The 20,748-nt window shown below is 43.9% G+C and overlaps 1 protein-coding gene across 3 annotated transcripts in view; it reads right to left on the reverse strand.

Annotated features, from left to right (window-relative positions):
- The window catches only part of nlgn3a (neuroligin 3a), a 238,617-nt gene that overhangs the window by 70,206 nt on the left and 147,663 nt on the right, over positions 1 to 20,748 (reverse strand). For all 3 annotated transcript variants that reach the window (XM_056265197.1, XM_056265196.1, XM_056265195.1), the window contains one exon: positions 18,622 to 18,807. In XM_056265197.1, coding sequence (XP_056121172.1) covers positions 18,622 to 18,807 — 186 coding nt within the window. The remainder of the gene's footprint in view (positions 1 to 18,621; positions 18,808 to 20,748) is intronic.

A 20,748-nucleotide genomic window follows, 5' to 3' on the forward strand; every position in this document is an offset into this window, starting at 1 on the left:
ATGTATCTCCGCCTCACCGCGTGAGTATTTAAGGAGAGACACCTGCAACAGCAGATCATGTCTTCGCTGAGGAGCCGAGACTGAACTCAGGCGTCTACCCAGCGGTACAGCGGAAGTGGCAGGGAGACGTAACGTCTCCGTTCCCTACTCAGGGAACGAGGGTTACATCCGTAACCGAGACGTTCCCTTTCGTAGTCACTCCGAGTTACGTCGGATGACGGAGAATGGGGGTCCCCGTGTAATCACGCCACCTTCACAGCTGTCTTCCAGTGCCCTGCGAAGTCTGACCTCCCAGTCGTGATATAGACGAAGGAGTCCTACTTAACACAGGAATACCAAGGTACACTGGGAAGCATATCTCATGGGAGATATGCCCCAGCATGCCTACCCATAGGGAGGACTTAAGAATACACATATGGCCCAAGGGGGCTACATATGGAGGAACACTGGAGTGACCAGCCCGTAGGGTGGCATCTACTTTCAACTCCAGGAGAGGCAGGTGACTTGCCGAGGGAAAGACACATGCTCAAAGAGGCTTACAGTGGAAAATACACATGTGGGGGTTACTCAGAGGAGGAACCATGCACACGGAGGCACCTAGCCGACGCACAGGCAATAGACACTGGCGCCAGCGTCAACAGTGCTGGAGGAACTCAGGGCTTCAGAGGGGAAGGCTCACCTGAGGAAATATCGCACGTATCCAGTCCGTGGAGTGGAATGGCGAGCAAGCGAGACACTTAACAGCTCCCATGTTAGCTTGAAAAAGACAGTACATGGGCGGAGACTGGCTCCACTCGGAGATTGTAGAATCTGGCGAATGTGTTAGGTGTCGCCCAGCCTGCAGCTCTGCAGATGTCTGTTAGCGAGGCGCCATGCGATAAAGCCCAAGAGGACGCCACACTCCGGGTGGAGTGGGCGGTCACACCAAGGGGGCATGGTCGACCTTGCTGCTGGTATGCCAAAGCAATGGCGTCCACTATCCAGTGAGACAACCTTTGTTTGGAGAGAGCCTTTCCCTTCAGCTTCCCACCATAACAGACAAAGAGCTGGTCTGAGGTCCTGAAACACTGCGTCCTGTCTACGTAAGCACGGAGTGCGCGTACTGGACAGAGCAGTGCCAAGGCTGGGTCTGCCTCCTCCCGGGGCAGCGCTTGCAGGTTCACCACCTGGTCCCGGAAGGGAGTGGTGGGAACCTTGGGCACATATCCGGGCCGGGGTCTCAGGATCACGTGAGAGAGGCCGGGCCCGAACTCCAGGCACGCTTCGTCAACGGAGAATGCGTGCAGGTCCCCTACCCTCTTGATGGAGTCCAACGCAACCAGGAGCGCTGTCTTCATTGACAGGATCTTAAGCTCAGCTGATTGCAGAGGCTCAAAGGGAGCCCTCTGCAGGGCACTTAAGACCACTAAGAGGTCCCAAGAGGGAACGAGAGGAGGGCGAGGAGGATTCGGTCTCCTCGCTCCTCTCAGGAACCTGAGGATCAGGTCGTGTTTTCCAAGAGACTTACCTTCAACTGCTTCGTGATATGCGGCGATAGCGGCCACATACACCTTCAGGGTGGAGGGAGACAGCCTTCGCTCCAACCCGTCTTGCAGGAAGGAAAGCACAACGCTGATCGAGCATCTCCTGGGGTCTTCTCGGCGAGAAGAGCACCAGTTAACGAAGAGGTTCCACTTCAACGCATAGACATGTCTCGTGGACGATGCTCTAGCGGAAGTGATGGTAGCCGCCACCGCTGGTGGCAGGGTACTCAAACCTGCCTCGTCCCGTCCAGGAGCCACACGTGGAGTCTCCAAAGATCGGGACGAGGGTGCCATAGGGTGCCCCGTCTCTGAGAAAGGAGGTCCTTCCTCAGAGGAAATGGCCAAGGAGGTGCTGTCGCGAGGAGTATCAGTTCGGAGAACCAGGTCTTGGTGGGCCAGTATGGGGCGACCAATATGACCTGCTCCTCGTCCTCCTTGATCTTGCACAGAGTACGTGCGAGAAGGCTCACTGGGGGAAACGCATACTTGCGTAGGCCCTGCGGCCAGCTGTGCGCCAGTGCATCCGTGCCGAGCGTGCCCTCGGTCAGGGAGTAATACAGGGCGCAATGGGATGAGTCGTGGGAGGCAAACAGATATATCTGTGCGTCCCCGAACTGGTCCCATATCAGCTGGACCGACTGGGGATGGAGTCTCCATTCGCCAGAGGTTGGCCGGAGCCGTGACAGCTCGTCGGCTGCAAGGTTCCGCACTCCTGGAATGTAAATAGCACGAAGGGACCTCAGGTGCTTCTGACTCCATAAGAGGAGGTGGCGTGCGAGTTGCGACATACGGCGAGAGCGTAGACCACCCTGACGGTTGATGTACGCTACAGTCGCGGTATTGTCCGAGCGGACAAGTACGTGTTGACCCAGGAGCAACGCGTGGAAGCGGTGCAGGGCAAGGCGTACTGCCAGCAACTCGAGGCAATTGACATGCATGAGGCGCTGGGGTCCTGTCCAGGAGCCCGCGGCTGCATGTCCATTGCACATGGCGCCCCAGCCCGTGGCAGAGGCATCTGTGGAGACGACAACATGCCTGGAAACTCGTTCTAGGGGAACTCCGGCCCGTAGAAAGCTGAGGTTCCGCCACGGGGTGAAGGACTGACGGCAGGTCGGAGTTATTGGAACTCTGAGCGTACCGCGATGCCATGCCCACCTCGGGACCCGATCGCGAAGCCACAGCTGAAGCGGTCTCATATGAAGCAATCCGAGTGGCGTTGCCGCGGCTGCAGATGCCATATGCCCCAGGAGCCTCTGAAAAAGTTTCAGTGGGACCGCACTCTTGCCCTCGAACTGTCGAAGACAAGTCAGCAGTGAGTGTGCGCGCTCGCTCGTAAGCTGCGCGGACATGGCGACCGAGTCTATCTCCATACCGAGAAAAGAGATCCTCTGCACGGGGCAAAGTTTGCTCTTCTCCCAGTTGACCCGAAGGCCCAGACGGGCTAGGTGCCGGAGCACAAGGTCTCTGTGTTCGCAAACCTGATCTCGAGAGTGAGCTAATATTAGCCAGTCGTCGAGATAATTCAGGATGCGAACCCCGTGTTCGCGTAGGGGAACAAGGGCTGCCTCGACGACCTTCGTAAAGACGCGAGGAGACAGAGCCAACCCGAATGGGAGAACCGCGTACTGGTATGCCTGCCCCTCGAAAGCAAACCGAAGAAACGGTCTGTGTCGAGGTAAAATGGAGACATGAAAGTAGGCGTCCTTCAGGTCTATCGCTGCAAACCAATCCTGTGGCCGCACGCATTCGAAAATGCGTTTGGCCGTGAGCATCCTGAACGGCAGCCTGTGAAGGGAGCGGTTCAGGACGCGCAAGTCCAGGATTGGCCGTAACCCACCGGTTTTCTTGGGGACAATGAAGTAGGGGCTGTAGAACCCTGACCTCATCTCGGCTGGAGGGACAGCCTCGATTGCACCCTTCGCCAGCAGGGTAGCAACCTCCGCTCTCATGATCGGGGCATTGCCACCGACCATAGTAAAGCGGACTCCCCTGAAGCGGGGAGGAGACCGTGCGAACTGAATCGCATAGCCGAGCCTGATAGTTCGGGCGACCCAACGGGACAGATTGGGGAGCTCTAACCAAGCCCCCAAAAACTGATCCAGCGGAATCATCCGAGCCACAGGCGTCCCCCCGGATGGGCAGCGAGGCGGAGTGACCGGCACAGGCAAGGGTGGCATAGCGGCCCTGAGCGTGTGCACAGCCAAACTCCGCGCCCTGACAGAGGAGACCAGGGAAGGACCAGCGTTCCACGGGGGTCTGCTCTGCCAGGGGTCTGGCGATAGAGGGGGATGAGAGTGGTGTGGTCCGGGGACGGCACGCACTGTCATCATCGCCCTCAGAGACAGAGGAGGACGAGAGTGGCGAGGCACGGGGGCGTCGCGCACTGTCATCCGGCTCTGTGTGCTCAGTGATGGACATTTCGGTTCTTTCTTTAACCACATTAGGGTGCTGCCCACCCGTGGGTGAGCAGCGGGGAGTGGAGAACAAAAGATTCTCCCCCGGCCCTCCACCGGGGGAAGGAGGGGGCCTGCAACCGCCTCCTGGGAAAAAACCGACACCATCACTGAGCAGCCCGTCTCAGGAGCGTCGCTTGGCCTGGCGTTTAGCGGGGCGCGGGGCCTGAGGGGGCTGGGGCGCCTTCCTGCGGCTTCCTCCACGACGCGGCCCGGGTGAAGGCTGCTGCTGGGGCCGTGCGGGAGGGGCGGGAGCCACAGGAGGGCGCCTTCGGCGGCGAGCAGGCTGAGGCGTCTGTGCCGACGGCTGGGTGGAGGCAGCAGCTGGCCGTCGGGGCAGAATGTGTTTAATCGCCTCAGACTGCTTCTGTGCGGTTGAAAACTGCTGGGCGAAGTCTTCAACCGCTCCGCCGAAGAGGCCGGCCTGGGATATGGGGGCGTTGAGCAGACGAGTCCGCTCAACGTCCCGCATATCGGCCAGGTTCAGCCAGAGGTGACGCTCCTGGACCACATTAGTGGCCATCACCTGACCCAGGGAGCGTGAGGCCACTTTCGTCGCCCGAAGAGCGAGGTCAGTGGCGGCACGCAGTTCGTCAAACGTCCCTGGGTCAGTCCTGCCCTTGTGCATGTCTCTGAGCAGCCGGGCCTGGTAGACCTGCAAGGTGCTCATCGCATGCAGGGCAGCAGCCGCCTGTCCTGCAGCTCTGTGAGACCTCGCCACCATAGATGACGAGAATCTACAGGCCTTGGACGGGTGCTTAGGATTGCCACGAGAGGAGGCGCTCTGAGGACACAGTTGCATCGCAACAGAGCGCTCCACCGGGGGAATCCCAGTGTACCCATGGACAGCTGCGCCATCGAGGGGAGGAAAGGCGGAGAAAGCTGACGAGTGTTCACGGGAGGTCAAAGGAGCCTTCCATGATCTCGACAGCTCCTCATGCAGCTCCGGGAAGAAAGGAATTGGGGTTGGCTGAGGCCGTGAGGCGGCAGCCGCACCCAAAAACCAATCGTCCAGCCGCGAGCGCTCGGGGCAGGGCGGAGGGTTCCACTCTAGCCCGATGCTCACGGCTGCCCGGGACAGCATGGCTGTCATCTCGGGATCCGACACGGGCAACGCTGGGACTCCCGAAGGAGGCAACGCAGCCGCATCCTCACTTCCCGAAGACTCGAGCACACCTTGTGATGCCGCGATCGACATCGTGTCATCCTCTGGAGCGCCGAATGAAACACGCGGGGCTCCGAAGAAGGACCCGCCTGAGTCACCGCGGCACTCGCGGGTTGCAACACAGCGGAGGGGGGCGTGGTCCGAGGACGCATCGTCGGATTGCTCCACACCGTCACCCTCAGATCACCCTGTCCCCCAGCAGAACTACCACCTCTCGTGGAGGAAGCAGAACGGGTGGTGGACGCGGGGACTCTCACTGAAAGATCATTGAGTCTTAATCTAAGTGTTGCGATGGTCATGTTCCGAACAGAAGGAACATGAGTCATCCACGAGCGCTGCTTTAGCGTGTTCAAAGCCCAGACACACAAAGCAGCGCTCGTGCCCATCAGAAGATGACAGATAACGACCGCAACCAGAAGAACACGGGCGAGACATCTTTAAAAAGACGTGCCACGTGCAGCTCTTTTAGGAGAGGAAAAACTCTGCAATGCTGAGGCGACCAGGGAGAAAACACAAAGTCAGGCAGACCACTGCACAGATCGCAGGCAATGTGAAGACTCGCTGGGTACCGCCGTCACACCAACACTGGAGAGTTCGCTCGTCTCGAAGAGGTGAGTCACTTGTAAACTCAGTTGTGGCTGTGGAGTGAAGAGGTTCTCTTGGCTCCGAAGCGAAAACATGATCTGCTGTTGCAGGTGTCTCTCCTTAAATACTCACGCGGTGAGGCGGAGATACATTATGCAAATTCCGCAGACCCATGGCATTTCATTGCCATAGGCTCGTTTTTTAATACTCGAAGAGGATTGGCTTTCTGGCGAAACCCCCATTCTCCGTCATCCGACGTAACTCGGAGTGACTACGAAAGGGAACTGTTGTTTCCATAACCCCAAAATGCCACTTTATTTTCACTTTGTGTTATTTTGTTTATTTTTAAATGACTGGTGGCTCATACCAACTTAATTGACCTTTCGCCGGCCCCTCCCCCAAAGCGGCCATTGTCCAATCACACATCATAGCAACCGTTACTATGTGAGCAGGTCCGTCAAACATTGACTCCAAGCAAGATGTAACGTTTGTAAATCGGACACTAGGTACCCCGAGAGATTGTCTGGAAGAGTTGTGTTCTTTCCGTTTCCAAAGCCGAAAACACAATGTGCGCTGTCCCTACAATGGATAAAACAGTGTGGACGGCCCCACTCCCAGTTAAATGTGTCGAACATGGTTAACTCGCGTGCAGCGTGCGTGAGACTGAGACACTGAGATTAGTCAAAGAAACATGGAGAAAGCAGATCAAGAGGATCCACAAAGGAATGACCTTTTCTAAAGGGTTGTTGTTAACATGATATTTTCGGGGGAAAATGAGCAGCAGTGAAGCACCCGTAGACTACAGTTTAGAGGAGTGCACGCTCGCAACGGGGGAAGCATGAAGCTTACTTGACAACATCAGTTCATTTATCAATATCGTAACGAATAGAAATAACCTTAAATAATGTATAGTTATCTGCATCTTTCCGTCTCTTATGTATAGTTACTTTTTAAACACGAAAATCGCATTCAGCATGACACGCAAGCGGTTGCCGTGGTAATGAACAACTGCTTGTTAAAGCGAACGTGTTAATCCTGTATCTGAGGCAAAATTACTAAATATGCAGCGCTAGTTATATATTTCTAACTCCAATTAGCCACTGAACCAGTTTACTAAATCTTCTTCAAGGCTGTGCTGGTTGCATTTGAGGTACAGGTCATGGGGTTTCTCAGATTTAGCTTGAGACCGGTAAGCATTAGCCTCGATAGTAGTCGTGTCTCCTTCATTGGGTATTTTTATATTTTGAATATATCCCTCCACTGCATACTGTAACCCCTTTTGCCTCGATCTGGAGGATATCGCTGAGGTATTGCTCCAAAAAAGGTCACTGACACGCACGGGTATACCTCTTCCCGTCATGGCAATCTGTCTCGCTGGTCGTGTTTGACCATTTGTTTGACGGGCGTAGTAACAATAACTAGGGGGCGTGGCTTTTGCGAATGGTCAATTGTATTAACAAAAAAACTAGTTTGGGACCAGTTTGTCAACAATATTTGTGAAATAAATTTGCTTTGTTTTTCAAAACAAATTTATTATAATATACTGTATATCCTAAAAAAATGGGTCACAGCTTGAAGACCATGGGGAAATGTGGGTCTCATGGCCAAACTAGTTGAGAACCACTGAGGTAGCATGTAGGAGTCACGTAAGCTCAGGTGAGAGTCAACGCCTCTCGCGGTTCAAACAAACCTCAAGCTCCTCCCACATTTCTATTAAAAAATTCTCCTTTTAGTCCTCTAATTTGTGACCGGTGTTTTGTTTTGCTCAATGCTCTGCGCTTCCGCGTTTGTCAATACGTCATGCGTCGGGTCCAGACACAAATTCACGGAGGGGCATTACATTTTTTCAGGGGGGGCACAAATGAGAACAACCTCATTGCATAATAACATTAATCGATTATGAACATATGACACAATGATGATGATCGATAGTGCAAAATAATGTATAATGTACCGACGCTTTGTGTGAGGTTTAACCGCAGGGAAAACTGTCTGTTGTAGCGGGAAGACGGCACACCTGATGGAGTTTCTCAGGGTTTCTAGCACTTCCTGTGATCAGATGATGAAATGCTGAGGATAAAGCATTAATGAAAAATAGGCCTATCACTGGATACTTTGAAGAGAGACAAAGACAGCGCAGCTTTAAAAGCTATGAAAGAGCTCTATTCAGCTGTCAGAGCTTCTTCGGCCATTCTCTGTGAAAACTACATCCCCAATCGGCAGTGGCTCTTTCTTCACGGGAATCAGTGATGCCGTTAAAGAGTCACATTTCCGTTCTCTGATCTCAGGTCTGACATTTACCTGCCGGCGCCGGCCAGCGATCGGAGGCTGTTATGATGTTCCTCATTCAACAGTAACATATCTGCTACAGCCGTCTATAAAACTGGCTCTGTAGGTTTGATTTCAGAGGGAACGCAACACAACGGATACTGCCAGCTTTCTGTCATTTCTAAAGGTCAAATGTGATCAGTGAATTTACAGAGAGGCTCTTGATGCACATGTTTTAGCCTGTTTTTCTGACATTTTGCAGAATGGGGTTGCGCTCACCAGCTACTTGAAATGGGGTCACGCAAACACAGTAAACAGAAAAACCATCCCTTCTTCACAATGAGCTTGACCACTGTGTAAGGAACATCTCACCAGTGTGCATGTCTGTTTATATACGAGTTCAAATGTGTTTCAAGCCTGAAGACATGCTTCACTTTCACACCTAAAAGCCAATGTAGTCTTACAGAGAGAGAGAGGCAGTGCAAAAAAAGAAAGAAAATGGATGAATTTAGCTCAGGTGAGAAAATAACAAACAAACAAACCAAAATATTAGATCAAATAGTAAAAAAACCCACATCTAACAGCAAGCCCAAAGGATCAAGTTTGTCCTCATTGAGATCCTGTAGCATGTTTTGAATGTGAAGGAGGAACAGGTTAATATGGGTGAAAGCCGGTGTGTCAACACAACTGTGATTGCTTGGTTATCCTGTCAATGTGATAAGGCTCATCTCTCATGTTTGCATTACCCTCAGTGGGTCAAAGTGGTGTCAAAAGATTTTAATTACACATCAACTCACCCATGCCAAATTCAACCACATTCAAATAAAAGTGAGCTTACAATAAGTCAGGTTTTAGCGAGCCAATTAGCTTGGTCGAATTAAAAATGCACCTCATTTCCAGTGACCTTTGTGACACCTGCAGGGTTTAATAAGAATGTGTTGAATAATGTTCAAAAAAGATGGAGACTTATCACTGCTAATAATATCTGAACAACAGGTTCATTCTGTAACTGGGGGTATATTTCACCTTAAGGAACAAAGATAAAATTATCAATAAAATTACTATTGGTTTCACTATAGGTATTCTAAGTACTAAGCACAGTGATTTTTTTATTTTTTTTTTATCATAAATCTGCCTCATATGTAATTTTGGTAATTTCACAGTACTTTTCTTTTGACTGGACCTTTATATAGATTTATAGTGTCTTATTTTACTGTCAGGGGTACATGAAATATAAAAACATTGTAATTTCAAATACAAATTTATTTTTACAAAGGGTGGTAATAAAATCAATTTATAAAACTAACAATTTAGTTAATCTTTTAAAGTGTAATCAAATAAAAATGTAATAACCACTTTTATGTTTGGCAAGTTTACTGTTTAAATTAAAACATGTAAAAACTAGTGTGATATTCTCTTAAAAACAATGTTAATACATTGTATTATTATTATTATTAGTAGTAGTAGTAGTAGTAGTACTTTAAGAAGTATTATACTGTGCAATAGTAATACATATGTATTTTTTTATAATTTCTTCAAGTTAGATTGAACTTTTATTATGGTGTGTTGTAATGAAGACCTTCACATTTCTGTGTTTTAATAAACTGCATTTATTATTATTATTATTTGAAGTACACTCTGCAATAGTAATGTATTTCTGTTATAATTTCTTTAAGTGTCTTCAAGTCTTAAACCATGATGGCCATGTCAATCTGATGATAGTTTTCTCAAAGGAAATGGTGAAATGCTGCAGTTGTAGTTCACGAGCGTCACGCATGTCTCAGTATGTGTGTATAGATGAAACTGCAGTGCTCATTCACACTTCAATAGCAGTATTTTTTAGCTTTAATATTCACAGAAACTAGTCCATATCGCCATTTGATTCATTGGGCTGTACACTCTTGATTTATTCATGGCCAAATTCTTCTTTATACAGTAAGTTTCATTTGTGACTGAATTCCGTGTTTCTGTCCGCATTTCCGCATTGTAGGAATTATAGGGGTCTACATGCTTATTTGCCATGTTAAAGAGGGTTAGTTGTGTTGGTTATTTATTGTTGGGTTATAAAGTTATAACCATTAATAAGAATGATATGCAGTTAATAGTGGTAACATAGGTGGCAGTTTCACCATTTTGACTTTTTTTTTTTTTTTTTTTTTTTTAGTTGCCAGCTACCGTCAGCATTTTTGATAATTTTATCAAAACTTCCATGGCCCCCAGAATATTTTGAATATCTGAACATGCAATATATCAAAATAAAGAACAGAGCCTCTGCTTTCAAACAACAATACAAAAAGTTTTCTTTAGCTTAATGATGTAATGTATTGACTGACTATTGCAAAAGTGACGTTCCTTCCTCAAGTATCTTGCACATGCATTTTTTTTAATCAACACTGGAATATGGGTAAGTTTAATTTAAAAAGAATGAGTATCCGAAGACAATATTGTGTTCGAAATACCCTCCACAGAAAAAAAAACAAAAAAAAAAAACATTATATAATGCTGGTCGGATGGTGAGATAAACCACTTTTTGTATGTATGGTTAGTAACATAGTTGACAGAACATTTGCGGACGTAAGAACAATAGAATATTTTCTTAATTTAAATTAAAATTAAATTAAAGCTGATTTTTAATATAATTTAATATAATATAGATTAACATTTTTTATTCATTATTTTGAACTTTTTAAGGGACATCAAGGCAATTTCAAGCGAAATGAAACAATGTTTGTTTGAGATTATAATATAGATACCCTTAATGTATAAAATATGATTTTTGTATACCCTAAACCAGTGGTCACCAACCTTTTCAAGCCTAAGATCACATCCCAAGTCCAAATGTAAACCAAGATCTACCACTTGCAGAAAATTATGAAAAAACAAGGCCACAATGTAGTTCTACTTTGGCATTCTTTGTTGCCTGTTAGTCACTAGCAAAATATTTATTTAACTATACAAATAGTATATAACTATACAAACTGTCAACTAACATTTTCAACAGTAATATAACATTGTTAAGTATATCCACAGGCTTATTACTCATATATAAACACAATAATCAGTCAATTACAGGCCTAAGCCAATAATGTACTGTTTCATTTTCCCTTTTAAAACATATTTCAAACACTTCAAAATGGTAAGTGCAACTAGCATACAAAATATTATGACAACAGTCATCCTTCAATTCTTCAAAAATATTTTCACACAAATTACAGACCTACTACTATTCATTACCTCAATAATCAATCAATTACAGGCCTAAAATAATCATGTACAGCACTGATTTTCTTTCCCTTTTCCAACAACATAAAACACAGATTTCCTTTTAACAATATAGCCAACACAGGGGTTTTTCTGGCTCAAAATGAGGCAGAGGGGGTAAAATCGTAACACTAGGGGGGTTCGGGGAGAAAATTATGTACATTTTAAAGATAAATTCATTAATCTGGTGCACTTTGAGTCACTCGAATCTGTTGTTAAAAATAAATAATAATCCACCCGCAAACCACCCATATTCTTTGATTTAGATATCTGAATCTGATCATCACATTACAATTGTTCAATTAAGCATGATAATATGGTAACATATCACACTGAAGTAGGCTCATTTAAAATGAACATTTATTTAAATTTAAAGTTCTTCTTTTGGCAAAATTACATTTCCTTTATAGCCTAAACAGAGGCTTTAGCCTACTCCCTTTAAACTTACATTGTCAATGTTTCATTTTTGAAAACACTCTTATCGGAATAATTTTTTGTACCTTTATAAAGGGCATTTTCCCCCTAATTTTATTTAATGTATGCTCTAAATTTCATTTCAAATTCTTACATTTTATCAATACATCAATTAAAATAATAAGACACTAGGCTGTTAGCAATCAAATTGAAAAATTATAACTGTATTAAATGAGATTATGAGATTGTTTTGAATATTTTTTTGAATATACAAATAAGAAATGTTGAAAAGAATGATACTTTGAAACTAAACCGCCAGTAGGAGGGTTTTTAATTTTTAATTAATAAGTAATAATGAATACAAATATTGGTGTTTTTCGCGATCTCTTCGCTTCGAAAACTCTTCGCGATCGACTTAAAATGCTTCCAAGATCGACTTGTCGATCGCGATCGACGGGTTGGTGACTCCTGCCCTAAACTGTAGAATGACTCGGTTATAAACATGTATACTTTGTTTTTGAGTGAATAATTTGAGAATAAATACACAATGCGTCTGAGATGCACATTTGTCAACTACAGTAACATTCATTCACTCTGGTAACTCAAATGTACAAGCTGAATAAACAGCCGAATGTCAAAATAAAGTCTTTTCATAATCCCCTCCTGGAAAGACTTTAGTCAGATTAAAGTCAAACTCTGATGCATCAATATTCTCTGAGCATCAGTTATTAGGTTATGAAATATTAATTATCCAAAATAAATAGAATTATTCACAACTTATTATGTACAAAATCAGGAACCAGAAAGGTGTTATTGTTTAAGTTAGGCAGAAGAGCGTAGGCGTGAATAACTGTTGTGACGCGTAAAAACATTGTGTGGAGTGAATGAGGACAGCCAGAGAATGATGTTCAGTTAAACTAAGTGCTTTCAGTACACTAAAAGCAAATGGACTTGCTTAACTTGAATGCGTATGATATTAAAGTCATAAAGTAGATTGATTACTTTTCAGAGCTCTTATTCACAATATGAGACACTGTCACTTTAAGTACAGCCACATTATGGCTTCAATTAAAACTAGACCATATTCAGTCATAAAGAAAAGCAATGACTCGATGTGTCGACTGGCTAGGACTTATCTGTGCATTATTTTAACTGTAATTTCACAGCGCATATCTCTTCATTTCGTAAGATGTTGTGTCACTAATTCTGGCATATCTGTTCATCGCAGACTTTGTTTAAACCGTCATCTCATTTAGTTCATTAGACTCAAGTGCCTCTTATTCATGCACAGTTTTGCAGCTCGAAGTGGTAACACTTGAAAGTCGTGCATCACAAAGCTATACCACCATGAATACCATCCCACTAATAAAACTAACACAATTTAAGTGTGCATATTTATGGTCCCCAATAACCCAAAAGTCTTCATAAAAAATGAGAGTTGACATGGGTAGAAGGAATCCTCCAATGTAGCCCCTCGCGAGTCCCCTTTAATGTATGAGACGTTCCATTAAAAGGGGAGCATGTCCTCGTGAGCAGAGCTTTTAGGCTGATTAGTTACAGGAATAGAAAAAAAGGACTCCCAATGACCTTCAGTAACACTGCTGGTAGGTCTCCAACATCCTTCCAATACACACACACACACACAGCCAAAGCTCTAGTTGTTTAATATTCCAGCAACGGCCCGTGGAGCCATCTCTCATTTGACATAATTATTATTAGGAGAGAGAAAGAAAAAGGCAAATCTGCATGTTCAATTAGAGCCAGCCTTATGCCAAATAGATAATAACACATGAGATTGGGTAATGTCCTTGATATAGAACTCCTCATTCTCTCAATCATTCTCCTTTCCTCTTGTTTGCTTTCACTCCCCGAGCACTGACGCTAGAAAGACCGGAAAAGCTGCATTTGAAGGAGAGGCAGTGGCCCGGAATGATTAAGAACACAACTCAGGAAAGAACATCTGGATCCTTGACTGGATGCTTGTGAACAATATGATTTGCCAAGATGCTGTAGAACATGTTCCTGGACCAACACGCTTTGTTGGTACTCCAAAAACATTCATATTATCAATCAGAGTTCTGCCATAGCCCTGACCCTAACCCACCCTTGATGTTAAATGGCACTAGTTGGTTGAAAAGAATGTTGTTCCACTCCTCAGACCCAAAGCCTGAAATCAGAAGGCACAGACTTGTTGAAAGTGTTGTTGCAGGCCCTAGCAATAACTTTAATCCAGGTATGTCCAATCGTGATCCTGGAGAGCCAACTTCCTACAGAGAGGCCTCCTACAGAGTTTAGCTCCAATCGGCTCCAACGCACCTGTAAGTCCTCAAAATATTGATTAGCTGGTACAGGATTGTTCAATCGGGGTGGAAGCTGAAATATGGCCTTCTATGAGCAGAATTGGACATCACTGCCATACCCCTACCCCTGAAATTGCACAGCAATGATTGGTTAATAGGAAAGTTATTGCAGGACCTCTCCCTAACTCTAAAACCAGAAGGTGTAGCCTGGTTGATTGGAGTTTTGCAGGCTCTAAAAACAACTCTAAACCAGGGATGTCCAATCGTGATCCTGGAGAGCCAACTTCCTACAGAGAGGCCTCCTACAGAGTTTAGCTCCAATCGGCTCCAACGCCCCTGTAAGTCCTCAAAATATTGATTAGCTGTTTCAGGATTGTTCAATTGGGGTTGGAGCAGAAATATGGCCTTCTAGGAGCAGAATTGGACATCACTGCCACACCCCTACCCCTGAAATTGTACAGCAATGATTGGTTAATAGGAATGTTATTGCAGGACCTCTCCCTAACTCTAAAACCAGAAGGTGTAGCCTGATTGATTGGAGTTTTGGAGGCTCTAAAAACAACTCTAAACCAGGGATGTCCAATCCTGCTCCTGGAGAGCCAGCTTCCTACAAGAGGCTTCATACAGAGTTTAGCTCCAATCGGCTCCAACGCCCCTGTAAGTCCTCAAAATATTGATTAGCTGGTTCAGGATTGTTCAATTGGGGATGGAGCAGAAATATGGCCTTATAGGAGCAGAATTGAACATCCCTGCCACACCCCTATCCCTGAAATTGCACAGCAATTATTGGTTAATAGGAACGTTTTTGCAGGACATCTCCCTAACTCTAAAACCAGAAGGTGTAGCCTGGTAGATTAGAGTTTTGCGGGCTTTGATAACAACTCTAAACCAGGAATGTCCAATCCTACTCCTGGAGAGCCAACTTCCAAGAGAGTTTAGCTCTGTTCTGCTCCAACACACCTGTCACTCTTGAGTATTTTCAATTAGCTGGTTCAAGTGTGTTTAATTAAGGTTGGAGCTACACTCTTTAGAAAGGTGGCCTTCCAGGATGTCCTAAACCTACCAGCAAATCAAAGGACAATGATAGTCAATAGGAGTGTTGTTCCAGGACCAACAAAGGATGTTGAAACCCAAACATGTCCCACTTGTGTAAATCACCAATTGGGGATGCTTACAGATACAGAAATTTAAGATCATGTGATCACATTCAAGGCCCATCCTACAAAAACTCTATACACAGAAACCACCTTTGTCCTCTCCCTTTACATAAGGTCCCCATTTCCATTGAAGAAGCGAGGCAGGTGATTGCCCTTAAACTTTGATGATGGAGGAGGACAGTGGGATGCATCTGCAATCCATCCCACAGCAGGGGCATGGCGGGCAGGCTAACTCCTGCGGTGGAGTGGGCTGATAGATGAAGCCCTCTTTCCTGGCCTGCCACACACCCAGACAGGGCGAGCTCCATGTGGGAGCAGCAGGCCCCATAAGATGATGAGCCAGACTGCGAGGAGGAAACAGGTCACAGTGGCCTCATTAACACCAGCACAAATACACACACTTGCCAAACAAGCATCACACTCAATCTCACACACTGCACTGCACTGCGAGGATAGAGCTGAAGTGTTTTTTGATCCAGGCCTTTGGTATTTCAGATGATGGGATTCAGGTAATTGTGTTTTCCTGGGGATCAGGGTCAGGGGAAATGTGAATGGCTCTTGCACTGTGGGTGGGATTTACCTGCAGAGGGATTTCAGCCTCAGATTTGTCCTGTCCAGCTGCTGGAGAGTGCATGAATCATAAGAGGATGTTTATTGCTCTACTCCAAGGGCAACTGTGTTTTTTTGCCAATTAGCAGAACAATCAATTCCCAGATTGCACACGTAGCTTGCAAAGATATTTATATTTTTCTTTGGAATTTGAACATCTGTGAGAACATTGATGAGTTCCTTAAAACAGGACGCAATGATTTGTTATTTGTGATAACATACATTTGCTTACCAGGACATCAACCAAAAATAAGTTGATATCTTTCTCAACACCATGATTGAGTTCTTGACCACCTGGACATCACCACAAACACTTTGTTGAACATGTTTCTTCACCTGTCTCCCATATAGTATCATGCTTAACCCTCTGGTACTGTTCGCGTGTCGGTCAAAAATTAGAGATTTTTTTTTCTGAATTAAATTATTGTGCTATATTTTAGTTCGATGATGTTTTATATTTAATATTTTGTACTTTAAGGGTATTTTTTTTTTTTGTACTAAATCATGTTTATGCAGTAGTTTATGCAGTAATCCATTTATTAACTTCCAACTTAAACTGCCATAAATCTTGAATGCTGTGGAGCACAGACTTAAGTTTGGTCTCTTTTTAAATATGACACTTTACATATTATTGCTGAAGTGAAAAATGTTGAAAAAAGGTGAACTTGACATTCATTTACATTTATTGTTATGAAAAATGTGAAATGAGAAAATCAAAGCCATACATCTAAACAAGAAGTGTTCCAAATTTGAGGTTGATATCTATAGTAATAATTTGTTTGTGTGCAGTACCAAACGCTTCCATTAGATTCAATTTGTTTATTTTGACCGCTAACAATACAAGTGAGATCATTTTTTCAGGATCTTTTCGAATCATGTCCATGATTTTATTTTTGTTCACACAGCAAGTGCCAAAACCAAGTTTTGTACCATTCCGATAGGTTAAAAAAAAAAGAAAAATTTGGGGGGTAAAAAATTACCGAACAGCACCAGAGGGTTACACTGTAGTCATCGTTTGACCAAGGAAACTATACTTCTCAGTTGTGGTGACATTTACTTTTTTTTATAAAAATAGTAGATGGATACTTTAGCACAGCATTCCTCTAAGCCTTTGCCATTACTGTTTGGTAGGCCGCTTTCCCTTGCTGTGATGGCTAAAATCACAGCTTTGAGAACTATTGCAGAGCTAGCTGATTGATATTGGAAACACTTGCGAATACCCCTTTTTGCAATGGCAGGTTTCCTGTTTCAATTTTCAAGGTTTATAGAGGCTGTCAGTAAAACCCAGCTCCCCAAGACTGCTTTTTTATCTCATCAAACCAAGAAGGGAATATAGTTCTATTCAGGGGAAACATCAGCATCAGTAATATCCAATTTACTGAGAAAGGAAGGAGGCGGTTGATGTGACTATATAATAACATGCTACATGAAGCTTGGCAATAATGAATATGTGAATAGAAAATCCATTTATGGTAAAGGAAATCAATCTAAATCCAAAGTAAATCAAAGCAATTAATAACGCTTTGATGCAATCTACAGAGTGCAAACAATCACACAAAATTATTCATAGCAGGAAGTGAAGCGTAGAAACAACCAACGACCTTATCTAAAACTTCAATGATCGCTTAATAGAGAAACCCAGACACAACTTTCAACCTATGTAGAAAGAGAGCGAGTGAAAGAATTACAGTGGCTATCTTTACAATAGTCTCCTACAGACTGCCTGATGCAACATCAATGGCTTGTAGTTTCACAAAATGTACAACATCTCGACTTCGAATATCTCTAGTATTTTAGAAAGCTCCATTCTAACCTTTCAACTTCATTTTACTGTCTTACAACAATACAAAAAGAAGGCTTATCTTTATAATATCTGTGTTGCTTGTACATATTTATCTCAAAGGAATTGATATTTACAGTTAACATTTGTTCTCATGCTTTATGATTCATTTAAAGTTCAGCAGTCAATTGGATGTCATGGAAACCCACAAAGTCAATTGACTTTCCCATCATTGTGTCTCACATCTCAGAAAAGCGTCTTGGGAACGTGTTTTAGATTTACATCTAGAGTCGGCTGCGATGAAATGCTACAGCTGCTAAGATGATAAATGTAACCTTGGTAAGTCCTGTGAAAAACTGCCACCTCTTTATGGCTGCATAAATACATAACTATGCATGTTAATTTACACACTTTGTTTGCAATTTACTGTCGGATGAACGTCCAGTATTGCTGGCATCAATTAAAAGCACTTTAGTGCTTTATGCAACAGGCTGTCAACAGAAAAACAGCACATCTGCAACACATCTATCATTTATATTGTCCACCATGAATATATAGGACACGTGTTAAACAGTTTAGTCAACCATGAATAAGTAAAGACAACATATCTATTGTGTGAAACCATTAATAGCAATCATAGGAGTTAAATATAACTGGCTGCTGATTACAATGTATCATTTTTACTCATCCCTCGATTCGCAAAATGGAAAGAATGAAAAAAGGCATTTTTTTGGTGGAGTAACTTCTGGTTTCTGTTGTAAGTTCTGTGGGTATACAGTTATTTCCAAGTAAAGCCGCAGACGATCCCGTGGACGTCCACGTCCCTTTCTGGATTCCTTGTGCACAACCAGGTTTACTGGATTTACAAGTGCTGACATTGGTTGGTCATTGTTATTATTTAATTACATTGTGATAGTCTATTGTAAAAAAAAGAAGAAGGCGTTTTTACAAACTTTTCCATGCTAATGGACAGTTATCCAGTTTACTTATTTAACTTGCAATATTAATTTTCCCTTTGCATTATAATGCAAAAATCATTTAGCAAAGTTGAGTATTAAGGGGATTTTGATTTACTTGTTCTTCTGTGGAATGAAATGTTCCCTTACCTTCAGAATGATGGGACAGGGTCAGAAGGCTCACACAAGAGGCACCGATTCCTGATCCAAAAACAGTGATGCGATTGGAATCGCCGCCGAAATAGCCAATGTTCTCGCTTATCCAACGCAGAGCCTGGATCTGATCCAGAATCCCATAATTCCCTTTAGCAGCCTGGTCTCCTGTGCTGAGGAACCCTGTAACACAGTGAGCACACATGGCATTGAGAAACCTGCAGTATCTGAGGGATCTTCTGAAGTCTCTTGTCAGACAAATTCATGGATTTTATCAATGGATTTGAATGATACTTCACATTGTGTGGCTATCTGAGGGGAGGTGTACTTTCTGACTTTTTGCCTGGTAGATGATAAAACGAATGAAAAAAATCTTTGAATGTGGGACTCAAGGCATATCTTTAAACCAAAATATCATAGAGACTTCATACAGGAATCGGCTCTTTTGATTTTAAAACCTTAGCAACAGCACAGTTTTTTTCCAAAACACTCTGAATACCTTGGCAAATGCATAGCACTGCCTGGCCACTCGCATTTTCTTTATAACATGGAAAATATTGTTATTGTATTATTTTGCACCATTATAAATACCTAACAAAGGCAAATGTAGAATAATGTACTGTTGACCAATCATTGCACTCAACCTGTATTTATGTAGATAAACTAGGGATGCACCGATGAATCGGCCAATAATCGGCATCGACTGTTTAAAAACAGCCAATGATGAGGGCCAATTATATCCTGTCAATTAAAAGGGGCGGGAAAAAGTCAGATTGCAATTCACACTGTGTTTGAAGAAAATCTCTCCTGTTGAATTTAGGGCTGTCAAAGTTAACGCGACAATAACGTATTAACATTTAAGCTTATCATTTAGTAGCGATGTTAAAGCTCTGTTTGACCCAACGAATCACCTGTAGTTCAAGCCAGGGTTGCAGGTCTGCGATTTTTCCCTACATCAAACATCATTTGTATCGTCTCCTATCCAATCGCAAAGAGCATTGAGCTTTACTTCTGATAAGAAACAAAGTCTCAGCTTTCAAATTCAGTCCATTTTATCACGAAAATCAAACAATAAATGGCATTTTAAATGTGACATAACTGTACATGACTGTAGTAGCGCATCAGTTTAGGCAGTATTAGAGAGAAATTTTGTATCGGTGCATCTCTATGAGAAATTATTTACAAATGTACACAAAAGACAGAGATTTCCCAGCGTGGAATAGAGCAACTACACTGAAACAATGTTAATCTACATGTTGCCTCCCAGAAGAGCTATCATTAGAGCTGGTGACTGGGAAATGAGTTTTCTGATACACAGAGGCTAAATGTTTTATCTGGATTGCTTCCTGTCTTCACTCCGACAGTGGATGGTGAGATTTGACAACCTGACATCTCTAGAGGGAAAGCCTCAAACTGCAGGGCTGGTGTTAACATGTGTGCCACTGCGTGTTCGTGCAAATGCGAGAGAAAACCAGAGCCTGAAATAGAGAAGGGGAGAGTGGGCGAGAGAGATAAGAGGGGATTCACTAAACAGCCGTGAGACATTAGCATGTAGCATTTCGGTGCAAACTCCTGGGTCTCATTCACTACTAACCACCTGCAATTCAGTTGAAGCAGGCAGAAAATGCGCTGTAATAGTGCCACACCATGTGTATTTAAAAAAATGAAGCCATATTTTAGCTACATTGATCATGGCAGATGATCAACATGGTGATCAAATAATGCAGAAGAGCATTACAATCAAAGGCAATTTCCCTCCAGAGAGTGTGTTTGTCTCTACAATTAAGGAGCCAGTGAATGATGGGTAATATCATTCATATTCACAGAACAACTGCATGAAATCTCAATTTGATAGCTGTGTCTGAAAGCTACAGTACACGTCCAAATCCAATATTTGCATAACCTCGTGCCTGCTGAGCTGTCTTCATCTGGTCGGTTTTTGAAGGCAGCAGAAAGCATCCTTCAGTGCCTATCCCACAATCCTGTGCGTGCAAGTCAGTGGTTTAGTGGGAAAAAAATAAAAATGCCATCTTAAATGCCCCCTGAAATCATTTAGTATTATTATATAGAATATTTAGAAATAATTTAGTATGAATATGTCAGCCTTAAGGTTATGAATAAGCT

Source organism: Rhinichthys klamathensis, unplaced genomic scaffold, assembly GCF_029890125.1.
Source record: "Rhinichthys klamathensis goyatoka isolate OS25496 unplaced genomic scaffold, OSU_Roscu_1.1 h1tg000230l_1, whole genome shotgun sequence".
Taxonomy (NCBI): Eukaryota; Metazoa; Chordata; class Actinopteri; order Cypriniformes; family Leuciscidae; genus Rhinichthys; species Rhinichthys klamathensis.